Source organism: Artibeus jamaicensis, unplaced genomic scaffold (genome assembly GCF_021234435.1).
Source record: "Artibeus jamaicensis isolate MK-2021 breed Jamaican fruit bat unplaced genomic scaffold, CSHL_Jam_final contig_3176, whole genome shotgun sequence".
Classification (NCBI taxonomy): Eukaryota; Metazoa; Chordata; class Mammalia; order Chiroptera; family Phyllostomidae; genus Artibeus; species Artibeus jamaicensis.
Window position 1 is genome coordinate 5,059,901 of NW_026521740.1, and position 23,935 is coordinate 5,083,835.

The 23,935-nt window shown below is 39.4% G+C and overlaps 1 protein-coding gene across 3 annotated transcripts in view; it reads left to right on the plus strand.

The window, feature by feature from the left end:
- Nucleotides 1-3,650: 3,650 nt before the first annotated feature.
- GRM1 (glutamate metabotropic receptor 1) overlaps nucleotides 3,651-23,935 on the plus strand; it is a 319,639-nt gene continuing 299,354 nt past the window's right edge. For all 3 annotated transcript variants that reach the window (XM_037144977.2, XM_037144978.2, XM_037144979.2), the window contains exon 1: nucleotides 3,651-4,350. In XM_037144977.2, the coding sequence (XP_037000872.2) occupies nucleotides 3,651-4,350 (700 nt within the window). The remainder of the gene's footprint in view (nucleotides 4,351-23,935) is intronic.

Sequence of the window (23,935 nt, forward strand, 5' to 3'; positions counted from 1 at the left end):
TGCCTTAAGCTTGAACATTCCTTCATGGAAACTATTCGAAAAATTCAGAAGGCTTTCGAGGACAATGTGAGGAGTGAGTGGCAGCTTCATCACAGCAATGCATCTGGTCATGCATTATGTCTCATGAAGAGTTTTTTGGTGATACATCAAATCACCCAGGTGACTCAGCCCCCTTACATCTGAGATTTGGTGCCCTGTGACTTCTGGTTTTTCCCCAAACTAAAATCACATTTGAAAGGGAAGAGATTTCAGACCCTTGTTGAGATTCAGGAAATCACAATGAGGTAGTAGCTGATGGCCATTCCAACAGAGGATTTTCCAGAGTGTTTTGAACAGTGGAGAAATTCTGGGAGAACTGTAAGGTCCCAAAGTGCCTACTTTGAAGGAAACTGAGGCATCATTGTCCTAATTACAATGTTTCTTGGATTTTGTATCTTTTTCAATAAATGTCTTTATTTTTCATAGTATATGGATGAGTAATTTCTTGACAGGCCAGGTATTACTAGAATAGTAATATCTAAAATGGAAGTTAAATGGCTAATAAAGAAGTAAGATGGGACACTGTGAACAGCTGTGGCTTGCTCTTAGAGCAGACATCTTCCTTAGGGTATAGACAGAGAACCATTTTACCATATGCATGAAGACAGGAACTTACCTTCTATTTTCCTTGAGTGAGTATATGGTTATTTTCAAATCTGAATTGTTTTAGGACTAGAGAGTATATATCTCATTCAGTGCATTATTAATGGAAAAAGAAAAAATTCTATTCTTTCTACATTGTCTAAGAAAACTATAGAAAATATGACATGGGGGAAAAAGACCAGAACCAAATGAGAATTAGCTTCTGTTCTTGACTGGAGACATTGTTTCTTTTTCTAAGTTTCATGGAACTTACTAAAAAGTGTTTAAAACGATCTCATGTGGGTTGTCCCCTCTAGGCTGGCATGGCATTATGTCATAGCATAATGATGACATGAACAAGATAACTATAAAAGGACACACATAAGCTGATCCTTCATCTCTACAGAGGACACAGACTTTGAGCAAGAGTGGAATTGCACATTGTCACTTGTCTGTCCCTTCTGAAGAAGCTGGGACACATTTGGCTCAGCCAGCATGTTCCCAAAGAAATGAGATTTAACTTCCACTTTTCACACGGTAAGAAGCAACACTGTAGACCTGTCCGGACAGTGATGGCCGCCGGGGAGGAATTCGGCTGTGTTTTTCACTCCAGTGTTTTCATGTGACCTGACTTTCATTCCCAATTTAGTTACATCTTGACCTGGAAAATGTAGGCACGGTTTGCCTCTCCTCATTTGGCTTACCTTGAGCATGGCGTGCATCCACCTTTTCCTCTCATCCCCCTGGACACAGCCTCTCCCCCTTCCCCCGTGAAACCTACTAACAAAGCATTTCTCTAGCTGTCTACACATGCATTTACTGTTTCCCTCAGAAGAAGCTTTACTTCCAGGGAGAGAGAATGCACTTGGGTCCTTGAAATACAAAGAAGGGATGTCCACCCAAAGCAGCCTAAGCCTTTCCCCACTCCTTTCATCAGATCTGGCTGTCCGTGTATCTAGCAGCTTGCTCGGGAACCTTGTCGTAGTAAAGAAATTAATATTCCTCACTTTTCCCTAGCTTCCCCTCCCCCCATTAAACGACTGATTTTTATGCCTGAGCTTATAGACAAGCCTTGGGTGACCTGTTTTTTAATTTTTTTCCCTCCCTCCTCCCTCTTTTTCCCTTGCGGTAAAATAGTGCCGAAGAAAGAGGGCACTAGAGTACAGCCCAGATAGCAGCCTTGCACGGTCTGGATTAGAGCTGAGGCGTCTGCCTACCGACTGTGGCCGAGGTCCTCTGGCCTGGGGACCACAGCGCTGTCTGCCAGACTCAGGTACGTCTCAAGTCCAAATTCTCCAAGCAGGCTCAGGTGAGCAGAAACCTCTGAGCGGCGAAACCCAGCCCCAGTGGCAGACAGTCTCCAGCTATGGGATTTTCCTCCTGGTCTCAGGGGCACCCTCGCTTATTTATTTATTTTAGTCCCGCATCCCGGGAAGCGTCGGAACCCTTGGATGCCTGGGTCGTTTTGCTCCTTTTGCCTTCCTCATCCCACACGCGCCTTTAGCTCTTTTCTCCGCCGACTCTCACCTTGAGAAAGGGAGCCGAGGAGGGACGGGAGAGGGAGCCAACTTCAGCCCCTCGGGCGGCTGGAATTTGGCGCCTCTGATCCCTGAAGCGGTCGGGTTTGAATACACTTGCAGGAGCACTGACTGCAAGGGGAAGAGAATGAGGACGGAAGGATGGTGAGGAGGCGAGGGGAGGGGTGTGTGTGTGAGTGTGTGTGTGTGTGTGAGAGAGAGAGAGAGAGAGAGAGAGAGAGAGAGAGAGAGAGAGAGAGAGAAGAATGCAGGGGTGGTGGTTGAAAGAGCGAGTCGGGGGCGGGGGTTGTGGGTTGTCAAAGAACGCAACTCTCAGGTCGAAGCGCCCGCTCCAGGCCCTGCAGGGGCAAGTCTGGGGAGCTGGACCGAGCACTGTCCAAGGTTCTGAAGGAGGCAGGGCTCGGCTGCCGCCGCGAGAGCAACCAGGAAGCTCCGTTTCCTTTCTAATAACTGTGTGCACAAAGATCCCAATTTAGGCAAGTGCAGGAGCCCCTCCACCTCTCCCTCCACCCAGCACCCCACCTCGGGGAAAGTTACCTTATGTGCACCCTTTCTCCTTCACCCTCTACTGTAAACCTGACTTGCTGGGAGGAGGTTAGGAGGGGGGCGTACCAAACTCCGACGTGCAGAGACTACCAGGCATTGCCTTAGTAACTAAGATGGTGTTCCTCAAGCTGGCACATTTATTTTTACTACTTGGGTTGTCCGTTGGGGCCTCTTCAACCCCTCAAACTAAAGTAACAAGGTGCATTCTTTGTTTGCGTTCATTTTGAAGGAGTTTCCAAATTGCTTCTGGGAAAAAGTTGGTCTTTTTAAACCCTGAAAGTTCTCCTAAGGTGAAAGATCTAGCCCCCCCTCCCTCCCCCGTCTCAAATCGGTCAGCGTGCTGTGCCCTGGGGACTGGGAAAAGACTTGTGGCTGGAGGAGGGGGCGGGTCGGCTGGGCTCCGCGCCTACCCGGACAGATGAGGGCACTGGCCACCAGACCCATCACCTTCCTCCTGGACCAGAGCTGCCTCCCAAGCTGTCTCTCCAGCCGATACCGTGATGGGCTGAAATGAACTGGACAGGCTAGCTATTAACCTCACTGACCCCTGAGTTTTGACACAGGTGATAACGGAGCTTTGGTTTTCTACCTCTCTTGTCCGCAGCTTCCTGCTGACCGCCGTGAGCTCACCGTCCTGCTCACCAGGACGTCCACTGTACCCTTGAACAGTTTGCCTTGGTGCGCCGGTGAAGAAGGAGGACTTGAATCCCCCTAGAAACGCCTCCCGGGAGCGGGGGTGATCGTGGAGGACCAGGGGCAGGAGGCGGGGCAGAGGAGGCGGTGGTGCAGGCGGCGACAGGGTTGCAAGAGTGGTGTTGGCGAGCGGGACCCAGCCGGGAGAGACGGACGTGGGGCCGCCCCGCGGTGCAGGTGCGCGCCTGCAGCGGGCCGGCGGGACTTGAGTGGAGACGTGGCTGGCGGGCTGTGCACCGCTTCCTCATCACAATGGTCCGGCTGCTGTTGGTTTTCTTCCCAGCAATATTTTTGGAGATGTCCCTTCTCCCCAGAAGCCCCGGCAGGAAAATGTTGCTGGCGGGAGCCTCATCTCAGCGCTCGGTGGCCAGAATGGACGGAGATGTCATCATTGGGGCGCTCTTCTCAGTCCACCACCAGCCTCCAGCGGAGAAGGTGCCCGAGAGGAAGTGCGGGGAGATCAGGGAGCAGTATGGCATCCAGAGGGTGGAGGCTATGTTCCACACGCTGGATAAGATCAACGCGGACCCGGTCCTCCTGCCCAACATCACCCTGGGCAGTGAGATTCGGGACTCCTGCTGGCACTCCTCTGTGGCTCTGGAGCAGAGCATTGAGTTCATCAGGGACTCTTTGATTTCCATTCGAGATGAGAAAGATGGACTCAACCGGTGCCTGCCTGACGGGCAGTCTCTCCCCCCAGGCAGGACTAAGAAGCCCATTGCAGGTGTGATCGGCCCGGGCTCCAGCTCCGTAGCCATTCAAGTGCAGAACCTGCTCCAGCTCTTTGACATCCCCCAGATTGCATATTCAGCCACAAGTATCGACCTGAGTGACAAAACTTTGTACAAATACTTCCTGAGGGTTGTCCCTTCTGACACTTTGCAGGCAAGGGCGATGCTTGATATAGTCAAGCGTTACAATTGGACCTATGTCTCTGCGGTCCACACGGAAGGTAGGCATTGCATTTGGGGAGAAAATGTGCCGAGCAAGTCAGGACCTTGCATGATGTGTGCTTGGGATCATAGTGTCTTCCCTGTTTATTTCTAGCTCTGTGCAGAACACTTTGCCCTTCTCAGCACCCGTCCATGCAGGTGTTGCATTTTATCCCCATTCTGGTATAATTATAGTTTAGGAAAAGTGTCCCATCGTATTTCTGGGGATAGCAGGAGCCTAAAATATGCCAAAATTTCCATGAATAGTGTCTTGTTGTAGATTTTGTATTTGCATGCTTGTTAACCCTCATTTCTGAGTTTGTTTTTGGAAGGCTTATTTGCCCAAGGTGAGATCCCATTCTTAAATGATAGGCTTTAATTTTCTTAGCTTAACAGAATAATCCAATGTGAGCAATTAGACACCCTCCCCCACTTAAAGAAAATCTGTCCCCTGAACTGGGACTGAAAGCTTTATCTTGTCTTGGACAGATGAAGCTGCTTCTTTGTCCTAATGTGCCCCCTTTTACACACACGAGACTTACCTATGAATGGTGGATTAATACGGTCATCTCCCCAGTATACCAAACACTTATGTTGTAAATTTGGGGTGCCTAGATACAAAGGAAAAGTAAATAATTTAAAACATTTATTTTCTTCCTACTACATATGTTAAGATTGTCCACATGTCCTCAATCCCCCCCTAACCCCCCAGAGTAAGCTTGTTTTATGACAAACAGCACTGATGACCTCTTGAATTTGAGTTTTTGTTTCTAGTCTTCTTTTAACATAATGGCTTTGGTCATTAGAATTTAAAGTTTGGCCACTTATAAATTACTAATAAAAGGATAGTAGATATCAAGTTTAAAATGGCTTGGATATTTAGTCTTACAGACATGAATTCTCAAAGAACTTCTTTATGTAGAGTTTGTTTATTCTCCTCATCTTAGTCTATATAAATTTTTGGATAAACCGAGATCTTTGAGTCATCTGTTCTTAACTCCCTCATTATAGTTATGAAGAAAATGAGACCCTCATTCTCCATTAATGTCTATGACAATTCACATGTATGGGCAGGCATATGAAGAGGATCTTCAGGGGATTGCTGCATTCCTATTTCTTAATATAAAATTATTAAAAGAAAGTTCACTGGCATGATTTCATAGTCTTGTAACAGTCACATGACATTGAGCTATGAGCGTGAAGTCTGATGATAGAAATCACTCCTACCGATGTGGTTATCTGGTTATTGTTAACAGAAACTGATGCTTTAGAAAGGGAACAGAGTTTTCACAACAGACATTCAAAATGATGTAGAATTATGCATTATAAACTCAGACTTTGCTTTTGGAAAAAAATTTAAATTGTGACTTTAAACAACTGACTCATGTTTCTGAATCTTGATTTTTACTAGTGAACTGCATACCTCTTTATCAGCAAAAATTTCATTACTTATTTTGAGATGGCCAATTTAAGTTCACATGTTAATCCCTTATATTTTAATGTTTAATATAGTTTCCTCCAGTGCTTAGATGAAACATCTTGAAAGTGCACGTTAGAAATTGTTAATTATCAGTATTAAAGTGATCTCTAAGGGAATGGAAAATCTAGATTGAATGTGGTTTAATTAAATATTTAATAATTCTCCCTTCATTCAACTAAGTAATTGATTATAGATTTTAGAAGCATAATTTGCTCCTTCCAGAGGAAGTAATACTTCCTCACTTTTATACAGTAGTTTTATCTCCCATACTTTACTCTCATCTCATTTTGGGGATTGGACAAGATTTGAGAAAAGATTTCTCTCTTTTTTTCAGTCTGTTTTCCAGTTTCATAACTTTGCTAAAAATAATTGTTAATAGTGGGTTGCCTTCTGACAACTAGCATTATATTTTTGAAAAATTAGTTGGAGTTGTGTTTGCCAGTTCTGTTGAGGAAGGGCTTATATTAAAATTTCACCCTTGCATTAGTCTGGAATTTGTTTACTTTCTGTCCTCTGTCTGGTGTTGTGTGGAGAGATAATGTCTCTATACTATTAGAGTAGTTGATTCCAGACTAGATTGTGTTCATAGATCATAGATCTCATTTTGGTGACTGCTATATTATCATGAAATCATGCCATTTGCTTTGCCTTTTATATATGGTGTCTTATTTTTCTCAAAGAGAATTTGTTTTTTTTTCTTATTAGACCTAATATTTGTGGAAACTAAATTGCTTTTATTTTTCTATCTGCAAAGAAAAATCAGTCTGCTTTGTGTAACCTTTGTGTAACAAATGAAAATTTGTTTTTCCTGAGGCTCTGCCCTCTTGCTTCTCAGGGACCCTATGGCATACTCGCCTGCAGGCATTTTCTTGCATCATTTAGTAATTTTCCTGCTTTCAGGCTGATGGGGTCACCTACTGGTGACAGTCCCTGTCAAAAAACAGCAATGACCACAAATCAGTGTTATCTCTGCCATCTGGGCACATTCAGGGAGGAAGTCAGTTTGTCTGGATATTAGCCACTTGGATCTTAGACATTCTGGAACCTCCAGTGACCTTCACCTCTCCTTCCCTAATTAGCCATTCTTCAGTCAATTTACTAGCACAATTTCTTTTTATTAGAAGTTAGTTTAGTACAGTTAACATCAAAATAGCTAACAAGACTAGTCTACTTTATTTTTAGATATAGTGTTACTTTAAAGTGATACATGGAGCAACCCTATCCCTTGAATGCCTAAGATGTTTTTCTATTCTTCTATTATTTCATTCATGTCAAAGTTGAGGTTGGAGGTATTTCCTGGTTTTGCTTTTTAACCTGCTAGAATTCAGTTGTTATATATTTTTTTGCGTACTTTCAAGTCTTGTGTCATGCCATTTGTTCTATACTTGTCTTCTGGTCATGACAACTGTCAAGGTTACCTGACATAAAAGTTACCTGAAGTAGGCTGTCTAGAAATTTTTCTCAGATTGGTTCCTGAGGAGAATATTAGAATAAGATCTGCCAAAGAGTGGTGGTACTAAATCAACATAGCTTTACCCACAAATAAAAATTGAATGTGCTTTGGAGCAAGCTGCTACCCTGGAATGTGTATCTTTAAATATGCTAAATGCACAATACAAAAATTTTCTTTTTTTATATGCATCATATATCACAGGCATGTTTTACATTCAAAATCTTTCTTTTTTTAAACTTTTTTTATTGATTATGCCATTACATTTGTTCTATTTCCCCTCCTCCGTTCCCCTTCACACTGCACACCCCTCCCCCACCATTCTCCCCCCTTTAGTTCATGAACACGTGGCTCAAGTTCTTTAGATTCTATATTTCCCCTACTATTCTTACCCTCCCCCTATTTTCTATCTACTGTCTATGCTACTTATTTTCTGTACCTTCTCCCCCCCTTCTCCTTCTCCCACTCCCCTGTTGCTAACCCTCCATGTGATCTTCATTTCTATGGTTCATTCCTGATCTAGCTGCCCTCTTAATTTGTTTTTGTTTTAGGTGTGGTTGTTAATAGCTGTGAGTTTTCTGTCCTTTCACTGTTCATCTTTTTTATCTTCTTTTTCTTAGGTAAGTCCCTTTAACATTTCATATAGCAAGGGCTTGGGGATGATGAACTCCTTGAATTTGATCTTATCTGAGAAGCACTTTATCTGTCCTTCTATTCTAAATGAAAACTTTGCTGGGTAGAGCAATCTTGGTTGTAGGTCTTTGGTTTTAATGACTTGGAATACTTTTTTCCAGCCCCTTCTTGCCTGTAAAGTTTCTTTCGAGAAATCTGCTGACAGTCTGATGGGAACTCCTTTGTAGGTGACTTTCCCCTTAGCTCTTGCTGCTTCTAGAATTCTCTCTTTCATTGTAATCTTGGCTAATATAATTATGATGTGCCTTGGTGTGTTCCTCCTTGGGTCCAACTTCTTTGGGACTCTCTGAGCTTCCTGGATTTCCTGGAAGTCTATTTCCTTTGCCAGATTGGGGAAATTCTCCTTTATTGTTTGTTCAAATAAGTTTTTCACTTGTGGCTGTTCCTCTTCCCTTTCTGGTACCCCTATAATTCGGATGTTGGAACGTTTAAAGATGTCCTGAAGGTTCCCAAGCCTCTCCTCATTTTTTTGAATTCTTGTTTCTTCATCCTTTTCTGTTTGGTCATTTTTTTCCTCCTTCTGGTCCACTCCTTTGATTTGAGTCCCAGTTTCCTTTCCATTACTATCAGTTTCCTGTGCATTTCCATTCATTTCGATCAGTTTAGTCTTCATATATTCCTCTAATTTGTGACTATAATCAACCAGTTCTGTGAGCATCCTGATCACCAGTGTTTTGAGCATCTGAAAGTTTGGCTATTTCTTTGTCACTTAGATTTATCAGCTCTGGGGCTCTGAGTTCTTAAGCCATGTTTTGATCTGTTTGTGCCTGTTACATACGAGGAGAGGTGCCTTGATGTTTACCGGGGCGGGGCCACCCAGGTTGCAGGTTTGTGAGGCTGTATGTGGGGGTGGGGTCAGAGAGGGGGCAATGGGGGTCATCTCCCATCGCCCAGTCGGCCTCACGGCTCACCCACGGCTCGCCTCTTCACTGGTTTATCTGCGTGCAAATGCGCTACCCACTGCAGACAGCCAGCAGCGCATCTTCCCTGGGTTCTGCCCGTATCTAGCCCGCACCTGGGATCCTCGCCCCAGGGCTGCCTGTGCACCACCCCAATCTTTTTTGCCTGGCTCCGCTGCTGGTTTCACCCCTCTCACCAGTTTAGTTGAGTGGTCTGTTGTTTCCGGACTCCATATTCGATTTTCTGTGTGGTTTGGTTATGTTTATTATTATTAAAACTTTATTGTTTTTAGATTTGTTGTACGAGGATGAAAAGTGTTCCCACCTACGCCTCCATCTTGGCGGAAGTCTCCCCAAAATTTCCTTCTTCTGTGAAGGACATCTTAGCCAAAGACACTGTATTCCACCCTTCTGGTAAAATGCATATTCCCTATCAAACAACAAATTTATCATTCTGAAGGACTGTCAGAAACAGCACTTAAAAATAATTCTAGTTGATTAAATTCAGAGCTTTGGACAAGTCCCATAAAAATATCCTTTGAATTTGTAGCATCAAAAAGTTTTTTGAAGGGTTGGGTACATTTTCAATCATTTTAAGGTTTCCTCTCTTAATATTTTGTCTTGTAGTGTCCGATGAGTATTGATATGATAAAGGCTTTAATGATGTTATTTCTCTTTTGAAAATATCCACTATAAAGTGCCCTTTTGTTTACAGTAGTTCGCCACAGTAGTGTGGCACCTTTTTATTTTTTGACATTTGCTTATATTTTACATGCAATTGGCTTTTTTTGGTTTCTTTCCAAAATCCAATCATTTTCTTCTGAGAAGCTTTTTTCCCCTGCTATTTGCCATAAAAGCTTACTTAAAAAGTCAAAAATGGCATCACAGGAAAACCCTTCTAAGTAAAAAATACTCTTGGTTAACTGTAACTTTAGCTAATGCAGTTACATATAAGAATTTTATTTCTAACATATTTTTCCTATTTATGTACCAGTAACTTTCCTAGCTGGATTGAAACCTGTTTTATAGTAAGTTATCTTAATAAATTGTTGCATTTTATCACAAAATAAGGGATTGGAGTACTTTGAAAAGTTGTTTAGGCCAATCAGTTAAAAGTACTTAAAACACTATTATTACATCTTTGCCAAGAAATAGTTCCCATTTTATCTAAGTTTCTAAATTGTCATTTGGGTTTCTAATGAGAGGGGAAGGCTATAGGACTTAAATTCAGAAGCAGATTTTCACCTATTAGTAAGGTTTGTTATATAATGAACTATATCCCTGAAATCTTGACCAATTCTCCATCAGCTACTGGGAGCTATTCCTCTTCCATATGATACTTGTACCAATGAATTTTTTCTCTCTCATGCCATGCCTCATCAGTTCCCTCACCTCTATACTTCAGATTTTAGTTTCTTCATCATAGACAACTCAAATAGATCTTAAACGAATAATTATTTATAAATTCTTTTTAAAGTGTAGCTGCTACTAGGCCATGTCTCCTTATTTTTATGCTTGAATCATCATCATCATCATCATCATCATCTGAGAGCAAGACTTTGTTTTTTATTTCCTTTTAAATGTAAAATTATTAGTTCAAAACTGCCTTATCATTAAGTTCTGGGATTTTGATGATTTAATTCACCTTAGCTTTCCAGCCTTGTGTTCTCAGGATTTAATTATATACATTAAAGCTGATTAAAAGAGGGTCAAGTGTAAAGTCCATAGCCCATCAGTAGCAAACTACTCCCTGGCTAAATCTGATGGTCATTTAGCCTGCTGTGAATTCCTTTGGCAGTATGATTTCCCACCACTTTTTGTACCTCTTTCTAAATAAATGAATAAATAAATAATAAATGAAATTTAAATTAAAAGCCATCACAACACATATTCAATTCTAATGGAAAATTTACTATACCAAACATGGCATATAAGAAACTTGAAAACTTGTTTTTAGTTACTAAGTACTTTACACTCTAAAGGGATTGAGTTAATGAACACATGTACAACAAATAAAAACAAGTAAAAATGAATTATTGCAATATAAACATTAAAAAACATGACTATCTAATTTTCAGGAAATACTGAAAGAAATATCAGTGAGTATAATTAGCTAGAAAAATGCTAAAGAAAGAGAAATTTTGATCATATTTGTAAAAGTTAGAAACTAGAGTAAAAATGTCCCCATTGGGGATAAAATAAGCAGGTCTGCTTGGCTGGAGTGGAGAGTGTAGGCCAGGAACTAATGATAAAGAGATCAACTCAAATATGGGTGCCTATGACTTTATGACTATTTATTGATCTGAAAGGCAAATTAATGGAGAATCTTGAAGCATATGTTGAAGAGTTTTAGTATCAATAACAGTATGTTCAAGCAGAGTTTGATGCGTTTCAAAGATAATTAGAAGAGAGTGAACTCTTACCGAAATGTGTAAGGGAGGTACATTAAATGATGAGGGGAAAACTAACATTGAAAAGGGTAATTGTTGTGAAATTCTAGGTCCTGGCTTATTAAAGTAATTGGGAAGAATAAAAGGTGTACCAAAGGAATATTTTACAGGAGAATGTCACGGCAAAGAGTTAGGGGCCAAAAGGGGTTACAGCTACCTTCAGTGTTGCAATTCTGGAACAACAGAAGGATTTTGGTGCACTTTACAGACCTGTGATAAGTTGGTTTCCAAACCATGATCTCTAGGTTTAAACAGCATGGACTTAGAGTTGATATGTTGAATTTGATGTGAACTTTGGCTAAGAGCACATACATTATTAGCAAGGGTGGGTGTGTGGACAAAAGCAAACCCAAAGGTAGTCATGAGATTCTATATTCATAACTAAAAAAAGAAGTGTCCACCTCCAAGTAAACCTTATTTACCCAGAACCTTGATTCTCTAACTGACTTATTTGGGAACTTGAGAGTTGGTCTCTCTAAACTCCAACCTTTTACATTTTAAACATTTTACAAGGTGATTTTTGAAAACTATATTATATAGTTTACTAACTTCTTTTAAAGAGATTGCTGAACTGAATAGATACTTTTCTTGCATATATAAAGTAATCATTATGGATATCAACTATTACATGTGCTGGGGTGTAGTGATAATCTTGAAGCAGTTGAAAAATATAAAGCTATTTATATTTTTAGCTTAATTGTTTGCATTGTGCGGCATCTTTTTTTTCTGACATTTGCTTACATTTTACATGCAATTGGCTTCTTTGGGTTTCTTTCCAAAATTCAATCATTTTTTTCTGAAAAATTTTTTCCCCACTATTTGCCATAAAAACTTACTTAAAAAGTCAAATGGCATCAGAGGAAAATGCTTCTAAGTCAAAAATACTTTTGGTTAACTGTAACTTTAGTTAATGCAGTTAACTAAAATGACCCCAGATTTCCATACTTTTGAGTCTTTAGATTTATTTTATCCTATATTATCTAGGCTTATTAAGCCCATTTCCTAAATTCATATCCTTGATATTTCAGGAGGAGCTACTATGTGCAAAGGATTAAGGTGAAAGGCAAAGATGAGAAAAGAGACAACTTCATTATTACGAGAGAGCTTGAACTTTCATAATTCTTTGGCCCTACCATCATTCACTCCATGACTTCATTTGCCTGGGAACAAATGGTCTGCGTGGGGTAGATGGTGGTGGCAGCTTCTATTTTGTGTTTCTATCATGTGGCTTGCCAGCTGCCATTTTTCTTCAGGCACTAATTTTTTTTCTCCTAGTGATCTATGGAGCTAATACACAATGACTATTTTATGGCTTTTTAACAAGTCTCTGGACAGTGGCTGGGTTGGTGCTATCATAAAAAGATTTTTCAGAAGCCATATTTCCAGCGCGACCTTTAGTAAGACCACAGAGGTCTGGGAAGCTATAGCCGAGGACAGAATAGTTTAATGAGCACCTTACAACCACTGCAAAAACAACTCAGAGTGCACACTGTTCTGATATTAGATTGGAAGCAATATCTCAGTAGGAGAAGGTTGTCAGTTTTCAGGGGAGCTGTAGTTGAAAACCAGAGTCAAGCTGAGACATGAAGCCTTGTCAAAGTGATGCGCTGTCTTATCCGTCAAAGAACTACCATTAGGTTTTAAATTTTATGTGGAAACATTCATGTAATTTGTGTGTGCAAGTTCTACTTACTTTTTACCCCTAATTGTTCTTTATGAATGTCTACAGCATTTTACATCTTAGTATAAATGAAAAATTATCATTTTAATTTTCTTCAGTCTCATTTGATAACTTAAGGCATTATGTTACCAAATATAGCATTGATATTTTTATGAAGAGAATTTATTGGCTCATGCAGAAACTTGGTCATCAGAGGTCCTCATTGATCAATTTAAGATCATCTATTTTAGTCACTTTCTGGGCAACAAATTGAAAAGTCAAAGCAATTATCTGAAGGATTCAGATAATCAAGCTTAACTGTCAATTGAAATACAAAAAGATTTTGGGGAACAGTTCTTGGTATCACCATGTAATTTATTTTGCTTTCTAATGAAGTTGTAATCATTTATTCACTAATAAGCACACATGCCTGTTATGTGTCAGACTCTAGTCTTGGTGCTTAGGTCATGTAAATTAAAAGAATTACAACTATTATCAGTCGTAGTACTTCTATTGTTATCTTCAAGGACCCCTTAGTCTGTTGGAAGAAATATAGAACTGTATAGGTAGTTACAGGCTCATGGGTTACAAAAAGTACATTTGTTCACTTTTTAAAATAAATGCACAAAAGACTATGGGAAATACTCTTTTTTCATCTTAGTTTCATTTGTAAAATGTGAGTCATGATTCTTACCATATGTTTTACCTAACAGCAGTGCATCAGAGAACAAGGAGATGGTATGTGTAACTAGCTTTCATCCGCTTTTGTTAAACTGTCACCAAAGAGATGAATTCTTAAGGTATTAGCCTTCCTTAACTGATGAGTATTGAGCAAATTCATGAAATCACTTGATCGGGTATAGTTTATTTTTTTTACCTTAAAATCTAGTAACATAAGATAAAAATAAAATTTATGGTTAAAATAAAAGTGCAACATTTGCCACAGGTTTTTAGAAAGCTTTCTCATATTGCAAATGAGAAAACAAAGGCCCAGGGAAATAAAAGTGACTTGTCCAAGACCGTAATATTCATTAGTAGCAAAGGCAAGACCAGTACCACTTTCTGTTAGATACTTTCTTAAACCAAGGTTGGTTGGTTTATTTCTAATCACATGATCTACCCTCATGCATTCCTCTCTCCTGCGATGTTTTATCAGCTGCTCGACTATATTCTTCCCAACTTTGCTGCGGTCATTTAGCAGCTTCCAAAAGACTCTCTGTCACCGGAAATGCATTCTTATTGCTGTCAGTCTTCCTTTTTGCATCAACTCTTGTCATACATTTAGGTGACTCTAGCGTTCAAATGTGTGATCCATGGATACCTATCTTCATAGTTCATTCATCTCAATTCTGTGTCCTCAACACAATTCTGTTGAAGACACAATTCTGTGTCTTCAATAACGCACCTACTCTGATCATGGTCTGACATCTTGGCAGGGTCAAGAACTGTTCTATCTTTGAACTTATAAACACCAAAAAGTCTTTGAACAGTAGAAGCCTCTCCTCATCCACTTCCACTCTCAATTTACCTGCTCTCCATATGTCTCTGGGAAGTCTGGAAAAAGATATTTTCTTTCTTGATCTAATTTCTGCTGCAGATTTGAACAACTCTACCCTTACCTTTGTGCTTGTTGCCAGATTGTAATAAAACTCCCTTTTCAGAGAAAATGAAATTCCAACTTAAAGTGGCTATTCCACATGAAGCTCTAGATGATGATGTTACATTTGTCATTTTTTCCCCAGCCCTGTCCATGCAGAAAAATGAAGATCAGAAAGGAGCACCTTTTTTTTTAAATGAAAGAGTGGCTGGGTTGGTGAATCCCTGTGAGGGCATGGAGGTCCGGAATGGCAGATCACTTTGCTCAGAGAGCCCTGTGGTACCCTCTGTACAACCAGGGTGCTGTATGGTGGGTGAGGATAAAACATTAGAAAAGAATGGCTAAGGTTGAATTTCAGGGGTCAGGGGTAAGATCTACCCAAAGGGTTAAGGGAGTTAGCCAAACTTAGGAAGCCATCAGGGTAAAATGAACAAAAACAGGCCCTTAAGTTTATTGTAAAGATGAGATTATATGGAACTGTGTATAAAGTTAGATAAATGTAAGGTGTTTTTATTGTTGTCAGGCTATTTTAGCTTTAATTAGGATGTAGTCTAGGTGGGCCTGCAAGAAATAAATACAGAAATGTTCTGGGGCAAGGGTGTGCAAATGAAAAGAGAAGATGTATATGTTGCATGTTTGCTAGTTTGAACAGCACAATTAGGTCCCCATTCTCTGCTTTGAAGACAATGACACCCATAGCATGTGGCCCTGAGTGAAAGCTCTTTGGCTGGACAGCTTATTCTACCGTTATTGATAGACACTCTGAGGCAGTTTCCTCTGCTGTCTGCGGTGTTCTAACACATTTTTAAATTTGTATGTTATAAAGAGTAGAACAAAGAAAATCAATAAACAAATTGCTGACAGTGGGTTCAAAAGGAGAAACTATTTACGAAAGAATTAAAAAGGTAGTATGAGGATATTGAAACAGTGGGAACAACTTACCATAAACAAATAATAGCCTTGTTTCCCAAATAAATATACTACTATGTTTTCATTTTTTGTTCAACAGGTATCACTACTCTGTTGGTAAGGAAGAATATATATTCAGATCTCTATTTTTTATCATTTTTATTGTTATTCTATTATAGTTCAGAATGCTATTGTAATTAAATAAATGTTTAGTGAGCACCTTCTCTGGGCCAGACTCTCTGCTATAGTTATTGATGACCAGACATAGATGAACTATAATCCTTCTATCAAGAAAATTTACTGCCTAATGATTACCAGTCAGTATGATAAATGTAACCATAGGAATAGATATGGCTTAGAGAGATAACTGAGAAATGTGACTAGTTCTCTCTGGAACAAGAAAAGAAGTGGTGCAAATTCACAGAAGCCTCTGAAAGGAGGTGACATTTGATGTTCACTCCATTAGAGGAATAAGAGGGGGACACAGAGGAGAGAATGTGGGTAAAAGTCCTGACATAGAAAACAAAGAATGCTGCATGAGCTCTAAATACAGCACTAATTCTGAAATGTATATTCAGGGATGAACAGTGGGGAAAAATCAACCTGAAAAGGAGAAGGGGTAGGTTACTAAAGGGCAATCTTGTCAAGCCAAGGAATTTAGATTCTATTTTTATAAGCATTGTGATCCACTGAGGAATTTTAAACAGTAAAGAAACATGATAGATTTATACTCATATTTTAGAAAGGGAACTCGGAATACTTTGGAGAGGACAGATTAAAGAAAAGAATGAGATTCAAAGCTAAGACCCAAGTTGACAGGCCATTGATGGTTGTGGGAATAGTGGGAAAAAAAAAGGTCAATTTAATACTCAATTTAGTCAAGTATCAATGGCGATGTAAAGCAAAGAATGGATTTGATAGACATTTAGTAGGGAAATTAAGCTTTAGTGACTGATTGTCTGTAAGACTCAAAAAGAAAGAGTTGAGGATGACTGTTGGGTTTCCATTTTGTAGAACAAAACAGGGAATAAAAGAGGAAGCACAGATCATGGAAACAGGAATTTTAGACTGGTGGAATCTGAGGTACCTGTGAAATAATGGAGTTGAGAGATCCCGTAGGTCAAAGATCTAGAAAGGAAGGTCAGTTTGAGATTTATCAGCAAAGAGCTGTGGTTAAAATCACAATAGTGGATGAGATTGTCAAGGGAGAGAAGATAACATAAAAACAATGGGACATGCTTGAATAGGAGAAGGCTTTCCTTTGGGTGGTGATGAGTTTGGGGGGAGGAGAAAAAAGATTTGAAAATAACATTTAGTAGCCTTCGTTTTCTCAATAATTCAATGAGGAGGATGAAAAGGGAGAGGGTCTGGTCAAGTACAGATAGAACAAATATTCAGAGAGCCCAAACGAGATTGGAAGCCATATATTTCTACTAGGTTAGTTCGTATTATTTTGATATTTTCTCAGATGGTGTACAGCCTTATCAACAAATGAGAAGTCTCAGCTTTAATAGCAGTTCATTGACTCAGCTGCCTGCCGCCCGACGTCCGAAGCACCAGGATGTTTCTTTAATTAGTTCCGTAGGGTACCGGGCGCTCACCAGAGATGATAGCCTAGAATTTTCCTTTACCCAGCTTTTGTCACAAGGCCTGATGAGGAACTGATATTTAAGAGTGTCTTCTAAGATATCATTAACAAGTTAGCATAACTAACTACATACCTGACTTTTTTCATTTTTGTTAATAATTGCCTATTATGTTGTTCAGTGTCCTTTGTATAAAGCCCATTGTTAAAAAATTTTTTTAGATTTCAATTCTGTAAAACTGTTTATCTCTCTTGAAAAACTGACATGTTTCATTTTAATTGGTAATGAGAGTATTGTTTTTTCATTTTTCTCTTTGCTTATGAGGAAGCCCTAAGCTAAATTTAATGCTCAACCATAGAAAGTGTTTAGATTAATGTATAAATATTTGCTTCCTCCACTGTACTTCAAGAGCATTCTTTCATACTTTTTATACTTGTCAAATTTATCAACCCTGTTTTAGAAGGAGACAGGATATTAATGTATACGTTAATGGAAGTGGCCCCATTGTGGGTATAGATCCCTACTGAAGTTTTATTTATTTTTTGAGCACTATGAGAGTCATGAGAGGCTTAGGGGTTTTTGTTTTTTAAATTATAAAAGGTGGGGGTGTGGAGAGATTACCTTACACTCATAGCTGAAAATGGTAAGGATAGAAAAAATATTTCTAGGTATGTGATGTGTTGAGAAAAATCCTTGCACACTGAACATGTACTAGAGGAGAATAATCCTCTGTTAATTAGTTAAAAAGTCCACCCTCTGGCTCAGAGATGCTCTGCTTGTTGCCGTCTTCTCCTTCTTCAGTGCATTCTGGGGTCTGCTACACGGCTGCTCTGGGATATTTTGCCTAGTTTGGCAGCGTGTGTGTGCATGTGGATGAAACATTCTCCTCCACGGTGAGTGCCGAGCAGGGCTGGTCTGCTTCTATAGTTCATCGCTGCCTCCTTTCCTGTTTCCCCTCTTCTTATACATAAGGAAAAATGAATCTGTACAATGACTGTTCAGTGACTAATGAAGAAAGACCTAGCCTTTTACTGACTTCCCAACTTTTCTTGATATTCTCATCATGTACCTTTCAGACCACTGTTGCTTGTAGAGTGGTAGCTGGTTTTGCTGAGAGTTCTAGGCACTTCCACACCTATGATGATGTCCTCTGCTTCGTCCTCCTTTGAGCTAAGGTCAAGATGATTTACCATAGGAAACTGAGATTGATGCAGGATGAGACATTAAAACACCCAATGTTTCCATTCCTGTTGGTATAGATAGTCATTAAATCACAGACAGTACAGGGAGACCATATACATTGATATATGTGACGGATGAATTACCCTTTGTTTTCAGCTAGAAATGCCAGATTAGAAACTGTGAAATGTGAATTTCACTTCTTCTTTCATGTTGGTATATGCTGAAGCAAAGCTTAACATGTGGTTTCCTTGATATGTCATTTTAAAAGTAAAATTTTACTTGAAACAACTTTTTAAAATTGAAAAATATTGAGTGAGTGATAATTTTTGAAGTACTTATATTCTCCCTTTCAGGAGATTATTTTTAGGCTCTCCTAGAACAATGCTCTTCAAACTTCAGTATGCATACAGATCACCCAGGGAACTGGTTAAATGACAGAGTCTGATGCAGTAGGCCTGGGAAGGACCCAAGAGTCTGTAGTTCTACTAGGTACTGAGGTCACATGGATACTTATGGACCACAATAAGGGCAGAACCTCTGCAAGACCCATCTGATAATGTAATTTTAGGGTGGTGCATTGCACATACTTTCTCACACATTTATGAATTATTTCCTTCTGAGTCATTTGTATATGTCTCAAGGCAATGTTCTATGCTCCTGAAATAGGCAAAGAATGGCTTTAAAAATGTGTGTATTTAGAAAATTAGACTACAGATGCGTAACTATTCATTTCTTACATTCAATGAGTTTTTAAAATATGCATTAACAGCCTGAATGATTGCTGAATATAGTAGCATTGTGGTTAATCAATTTTCTCATACATGTGCACCTTCTCCTTCTAGAATACTCTGTCCCAGTAGAACGTCTCCCCTAATGGGAAATAAATTTCTGGAGGGGTGGGATCTTTGTTTTGCTTTGTTCACTGATGGAGCCCTAGCAATTAGGAGACTGCCTTGCACATAGTAGACATTCAATAATTATTTGTTTAATTGATGTAAGTTACAAAGGCTTTTTTGTCTTGATGTCTTTTTTTCTGCCTTAGTAAGGGATTTGATGATTTAAGAGTTTGCAGGCTTCACATCAATTCCCATTGCCTAGCACTATAAATGTAAATGAAGCAAGATAGCTGACTAATTATTCAAATTCCAAGAACCAACAACCTTGGAAGTCTTTGACTTTTTACTAAATTATTCATAAATAATTCTTCTTTTTATTTTCTTCTTTCTTATAGTAGTAGAATAAAGCAAAAATATTTAATTAATTTCATGTTTCATGGGTAGATTTCTCTTAATTAAAATTCCTCTTCACCTTTTACCTTTCTAATAATTGAGGGAAGAAGTCACTACATTTATAGTCAGTTAAAACTGTCAAGTTGTTATATTTTTTTCATTTTCTTCCTTTTTATGAATATTGGTGTCTGGCACCCTCTCTCTTCCCTTAGACTTTAGTGCCCCTGTGAAATGGGAAGTATACTGAATGGGGGAACCTGAGTTTGATCTCACTTCCTCCATTAGCTACCCCTGTGACTCCAGACCAGTAACTGAACAACTTTCAGTCTGTCCTCTCATCTGTAAGGGATCTGTCATGTCTTCTCTCCAGACCGTCATTAAAAACTGATGTGAAATTCCTAGTTGTATTGTTACATTCTGCTGTAGCTTATATTATTTCCTCATTTTGATTATTAATAGCTCCCTCCTGGACTTTGCTTTTTCCAGAAGGTATAAGCAATCATTTCTACTCAGCATGTATTTAAAATGATGGATTTTGTATTGAAGAACACATTTATCTAAGTCCCTGATTCAAAAGCAAAAATTAAAGGTTTGGTGACTTGCCTGAGTTTGCACACAGACAGTTGCTACAAGAGCAAGGACTCACCACGGCCCAGCTTTTCCACTCTGTCCCCCACGAAATATCTCCAGGTCATTCACCTCTATCTCTTCAAGACCTTTGTCTACTCTGATATTCTGGCACCCTTAATCTCATCTATGTTGGCTTGATGGGCAAGCCTTAGGTTAATATCAATGAGCCAATCAGTTAATTCATTTATTCAACAAACACAGGTCCTACTAATCATGCAGCAGGGTGCCAGGCATCAGATATCAAGAAATGTCAGTGAAGTTTGGTAACATAGGCAAATATCCATAAGAAATTATAAAGATATTATAGTTAGAGTAAAAATATTCTCATATATGAGAATATATAAAATATTATTACATAGTAGAATAATATTACCTATGTCCCTAGACTTTATGGAAATTCCATAATCCCTGAAATTGCTTATTGTCCAGGAAAGATAGAAAAGTAATTATTTTCACATCAACATGTGGATGAGGAGCAGGTGTGGAGGTTCAGAAAGGGGAAGATTGGGTATATTCTAGGTGGGGACATAGTTAGGTATCTTGGAATAAGTGGCATAAGAACAGGTATTGGATGTTAGCTAGCCTTGAAAATGGAAATACTGAGGCAAAAGGATTTTCCTGTGAAGGCAATTATGTACTAAGGACCCTAACTAAAATGCTAACAGATATTCAGATTGGTAAACTGTTTAATTTGTCCGAAGCAGAAGTTACCTCAATGGGGGTTGTGGAAGAATAGACTAGAAAAGTAGACCGAGATGTCAAAATTCTGAGAATATCAGAGTTTGAATTTGTGTTCTATTTGATAATTTAGTCAAAATAGAGTAGACCCCCTTTTGTAAATTTCTTCCAACAACTGATAAATAGGGAGTTATTTTTACCTTTTCCTGCCCACTCATTTATTTTTCTTCTTTTCTTTTTTCTTGCTCCTTGTAGGATTTGTGCTGGAAAGTGACACCTTTGTAGGAAAGCCACCTTTTCTGTTTGTCTGGCAAAGTGTCATAAATCTGTCTATTTACATTTCCATAGTAATATAAATATTTGATTATAGGATAGATACTGGAGAAGGTATGGCAATGTTTTGCAGCTGGAGTGGCAGCCTCTGTGGACATGTGGCCCGCCTCTCAGTGAAGCAAAAGGCATATTACAAGCTGGTTTCTCAGCTGTGAAATGCCACTACTTAGGTCACATGCCTCTGTTAATAAAACTGCCAGGAGCAACGCCTTCTCCTTGGCAGAGAGGCGTGCCACCTGTCACCCAAAGCTGCCGTCCCCTCTGGCATCGTGCAGGGATAACTTTGATTCACTTCTGCATATGGGGAGGTTGTGTTCTCTGCCTTTTGCAGCATGTTTCTTCATGGTATTTACCCAGTGTAGAATTCATTCTGGAATTCGTTGAATGGGGAATTATCACCTATACTTATAGGGTGCAAGTCTTAATCTGGCAGAATTGTTGTAACCTTGGGGATAGCATTTGAATTAAACATGAACTGTCTTACATGTGAAAGATGGCATATGATGGGCATATTTCCTCTCCACACCTAGCCTTGAAACTGCCCTTGGTGACATGACAAGATCACACCTTATGTCACTCCTTACTAGCATACAAGGATTCCTGGAAATCAGCCTTAGAGAGCACACATTCTGGAACCATTAGAGACCATGTCATATAAACTTTAAAGGCATACAAAACAGGAAATATAATTCATATCTTCACAGAGGCAAGTAAAATATTCCTTAGAGTATCTACCTTACTGTAGATTTTCCCCATATCTGTGAGGTCTGACAAGGTGCTAATCACCAAGTCAATGGTTAATTAACACAAGTTAAATGACTAACCAAATAACAGTGCCATGAAAAGGTAATCTAATAGGCTTTTGGGCTGACCATGATATTAGCATCCTTTGGGTTTCTACTTCTCTAAGAAGAATAAATTCAAAAACCAATAATGTACTACCTTCATGAAGAGATACAGGTCTTTCCTGCCACAATGATGTCATCTTGGCACAAATACGTAAGAGCTTACAGCACGTAAGCTCTTGTACGTAAGAGCTTACAGCAAGTTTTCTGTTGCGTTTGTGAGTGGTTCAAGACAAAACTGAATCAAAATGCAAACATTCAAAAATTTCAAATGTTATTCCCATTTTCCCCATTTGCTCTTGTCTGTTAAATCTTGTTCTACCAAAAAAGGTCTGAATCTTAAAGCTCAGTTTTTCAGAATGTGACTTTAACTAGAGATAGGGTCTTTGCAGAGATGATCAAGTTAAAGTGAGGTCATTAGAATGGGCCTGAATTCAGTGTGACTGAGGTTCTTATCAAAAGAGGAAATTAGTGTATACAGACCTGCAAACAGGGGAAACACCATATGAAGATGAAGGCAGAGATTGGATAATGCATTTATAAGCCAAGAATGCCAAAGATTGCCCGCAAAGTGCCGGAAGCTAGGAGAGAGCCCTGGAACAGATGCTGTCCCATGGTCTGCACAAGGAATCAACCCTGTTGACACCTCCATCTTGGACTTCTAGCCTATAAAAGTCTGAGACAATAAATTTATATTATTTAAGCCACCCTATTTGTTTTTGTTATAGCAGCCCTAGGAAACTAATGCAGTTCTTCTCAGGTTATCATATTGCTGAGAAAAATTAGTCTTTATGACATAGCTGATGCTCACCTGCTCAGGAACAGTTGCTTAACCTTAACCTCCCCCCATGTCTGACCCACTACTTTCTACTCAGAAACGGTAATTTAATGCTGATGTCTGTTCTTATTATTGAAAAATAATGACAATGACAGCAGCATTGATTGAGCATTTATAGTTTTCTAGGCACTGTGCTGAGAGTTTCATGTAGTGTTATTCTGGAAAGATTAAAAATCTCTGCCTAAGTGACAAAGATAAAAAATGACAGACACAGGGTCAAAATGAATCAGTCTCATTCCAAAGCTCGAGCGTTTGGCCACTACATGATCTTCATAAAGAAGCACTACCATACTTATTACCAGGCTTATGACTTTGGGGCTTGATAGTGTTGGAATTTGAATGACTATTTAAATGTGTAAGAGAAATGTAAATTACCAAGACGAAGACCATGTTACAGTGAGCCACCATCTTGTGCTGGTCTCTCAGCCTATCAGTAACCAATATTGTGACTCAACCAGCCTTTGTGGGTTTTGCTAGGGTTGCAAGAATCTCTTCAGCAATGATCATCAGGAAGCTTTGGAAAGATAGTTTTATTGCTTACATCACCTGGAAATTACACAACATAATAAGGCCACACAGTGAGGTCATGTCATGGGCAGAGAAAGAGAGACAGAGAGAGCAGGGGCTGAGATTTCTGTTTTTATTGGAGTGGAGGGCGGAGGCCTAGGGGTTCTCAGGTCCACTCACTGTTGGTGAGTTTAAAATACAAGAGTGGGAACTCAAAATGGGGGAAGAGAAACATTCAGGTAGTCCAAATGGCAAGTTGTTGAAGTCAATCAAGATCTCTAAAACAAAGGAGCCTCAGTGGAGGGGAGGCATCCTGGCTCTTCACGTAGTACAGGGGCTACATAAATAGTGGCATTGTGGATGCCTTTTGAAATAGATGCCTCAGGCAATCAAAGCTAAAGTCAGTCATTTGTATTATAAAAACAAACAAGCAAAAAAAAAAAAAACCAACCCACCACTTTCAGGTTTTATACTACAGTCAGACACTACCTTAAAAAAATCAGGTCTTTGAGTCATATTGTATCCAATATGTATTGGACAGCATTATATCCAATACCTGTCCTTGTCGACCAGGAGTGCCACTTAGCCTAGGTCATTGCCACTTCAGAAAAAAAGAAAATAAGTTCAGTTTATTTTCTG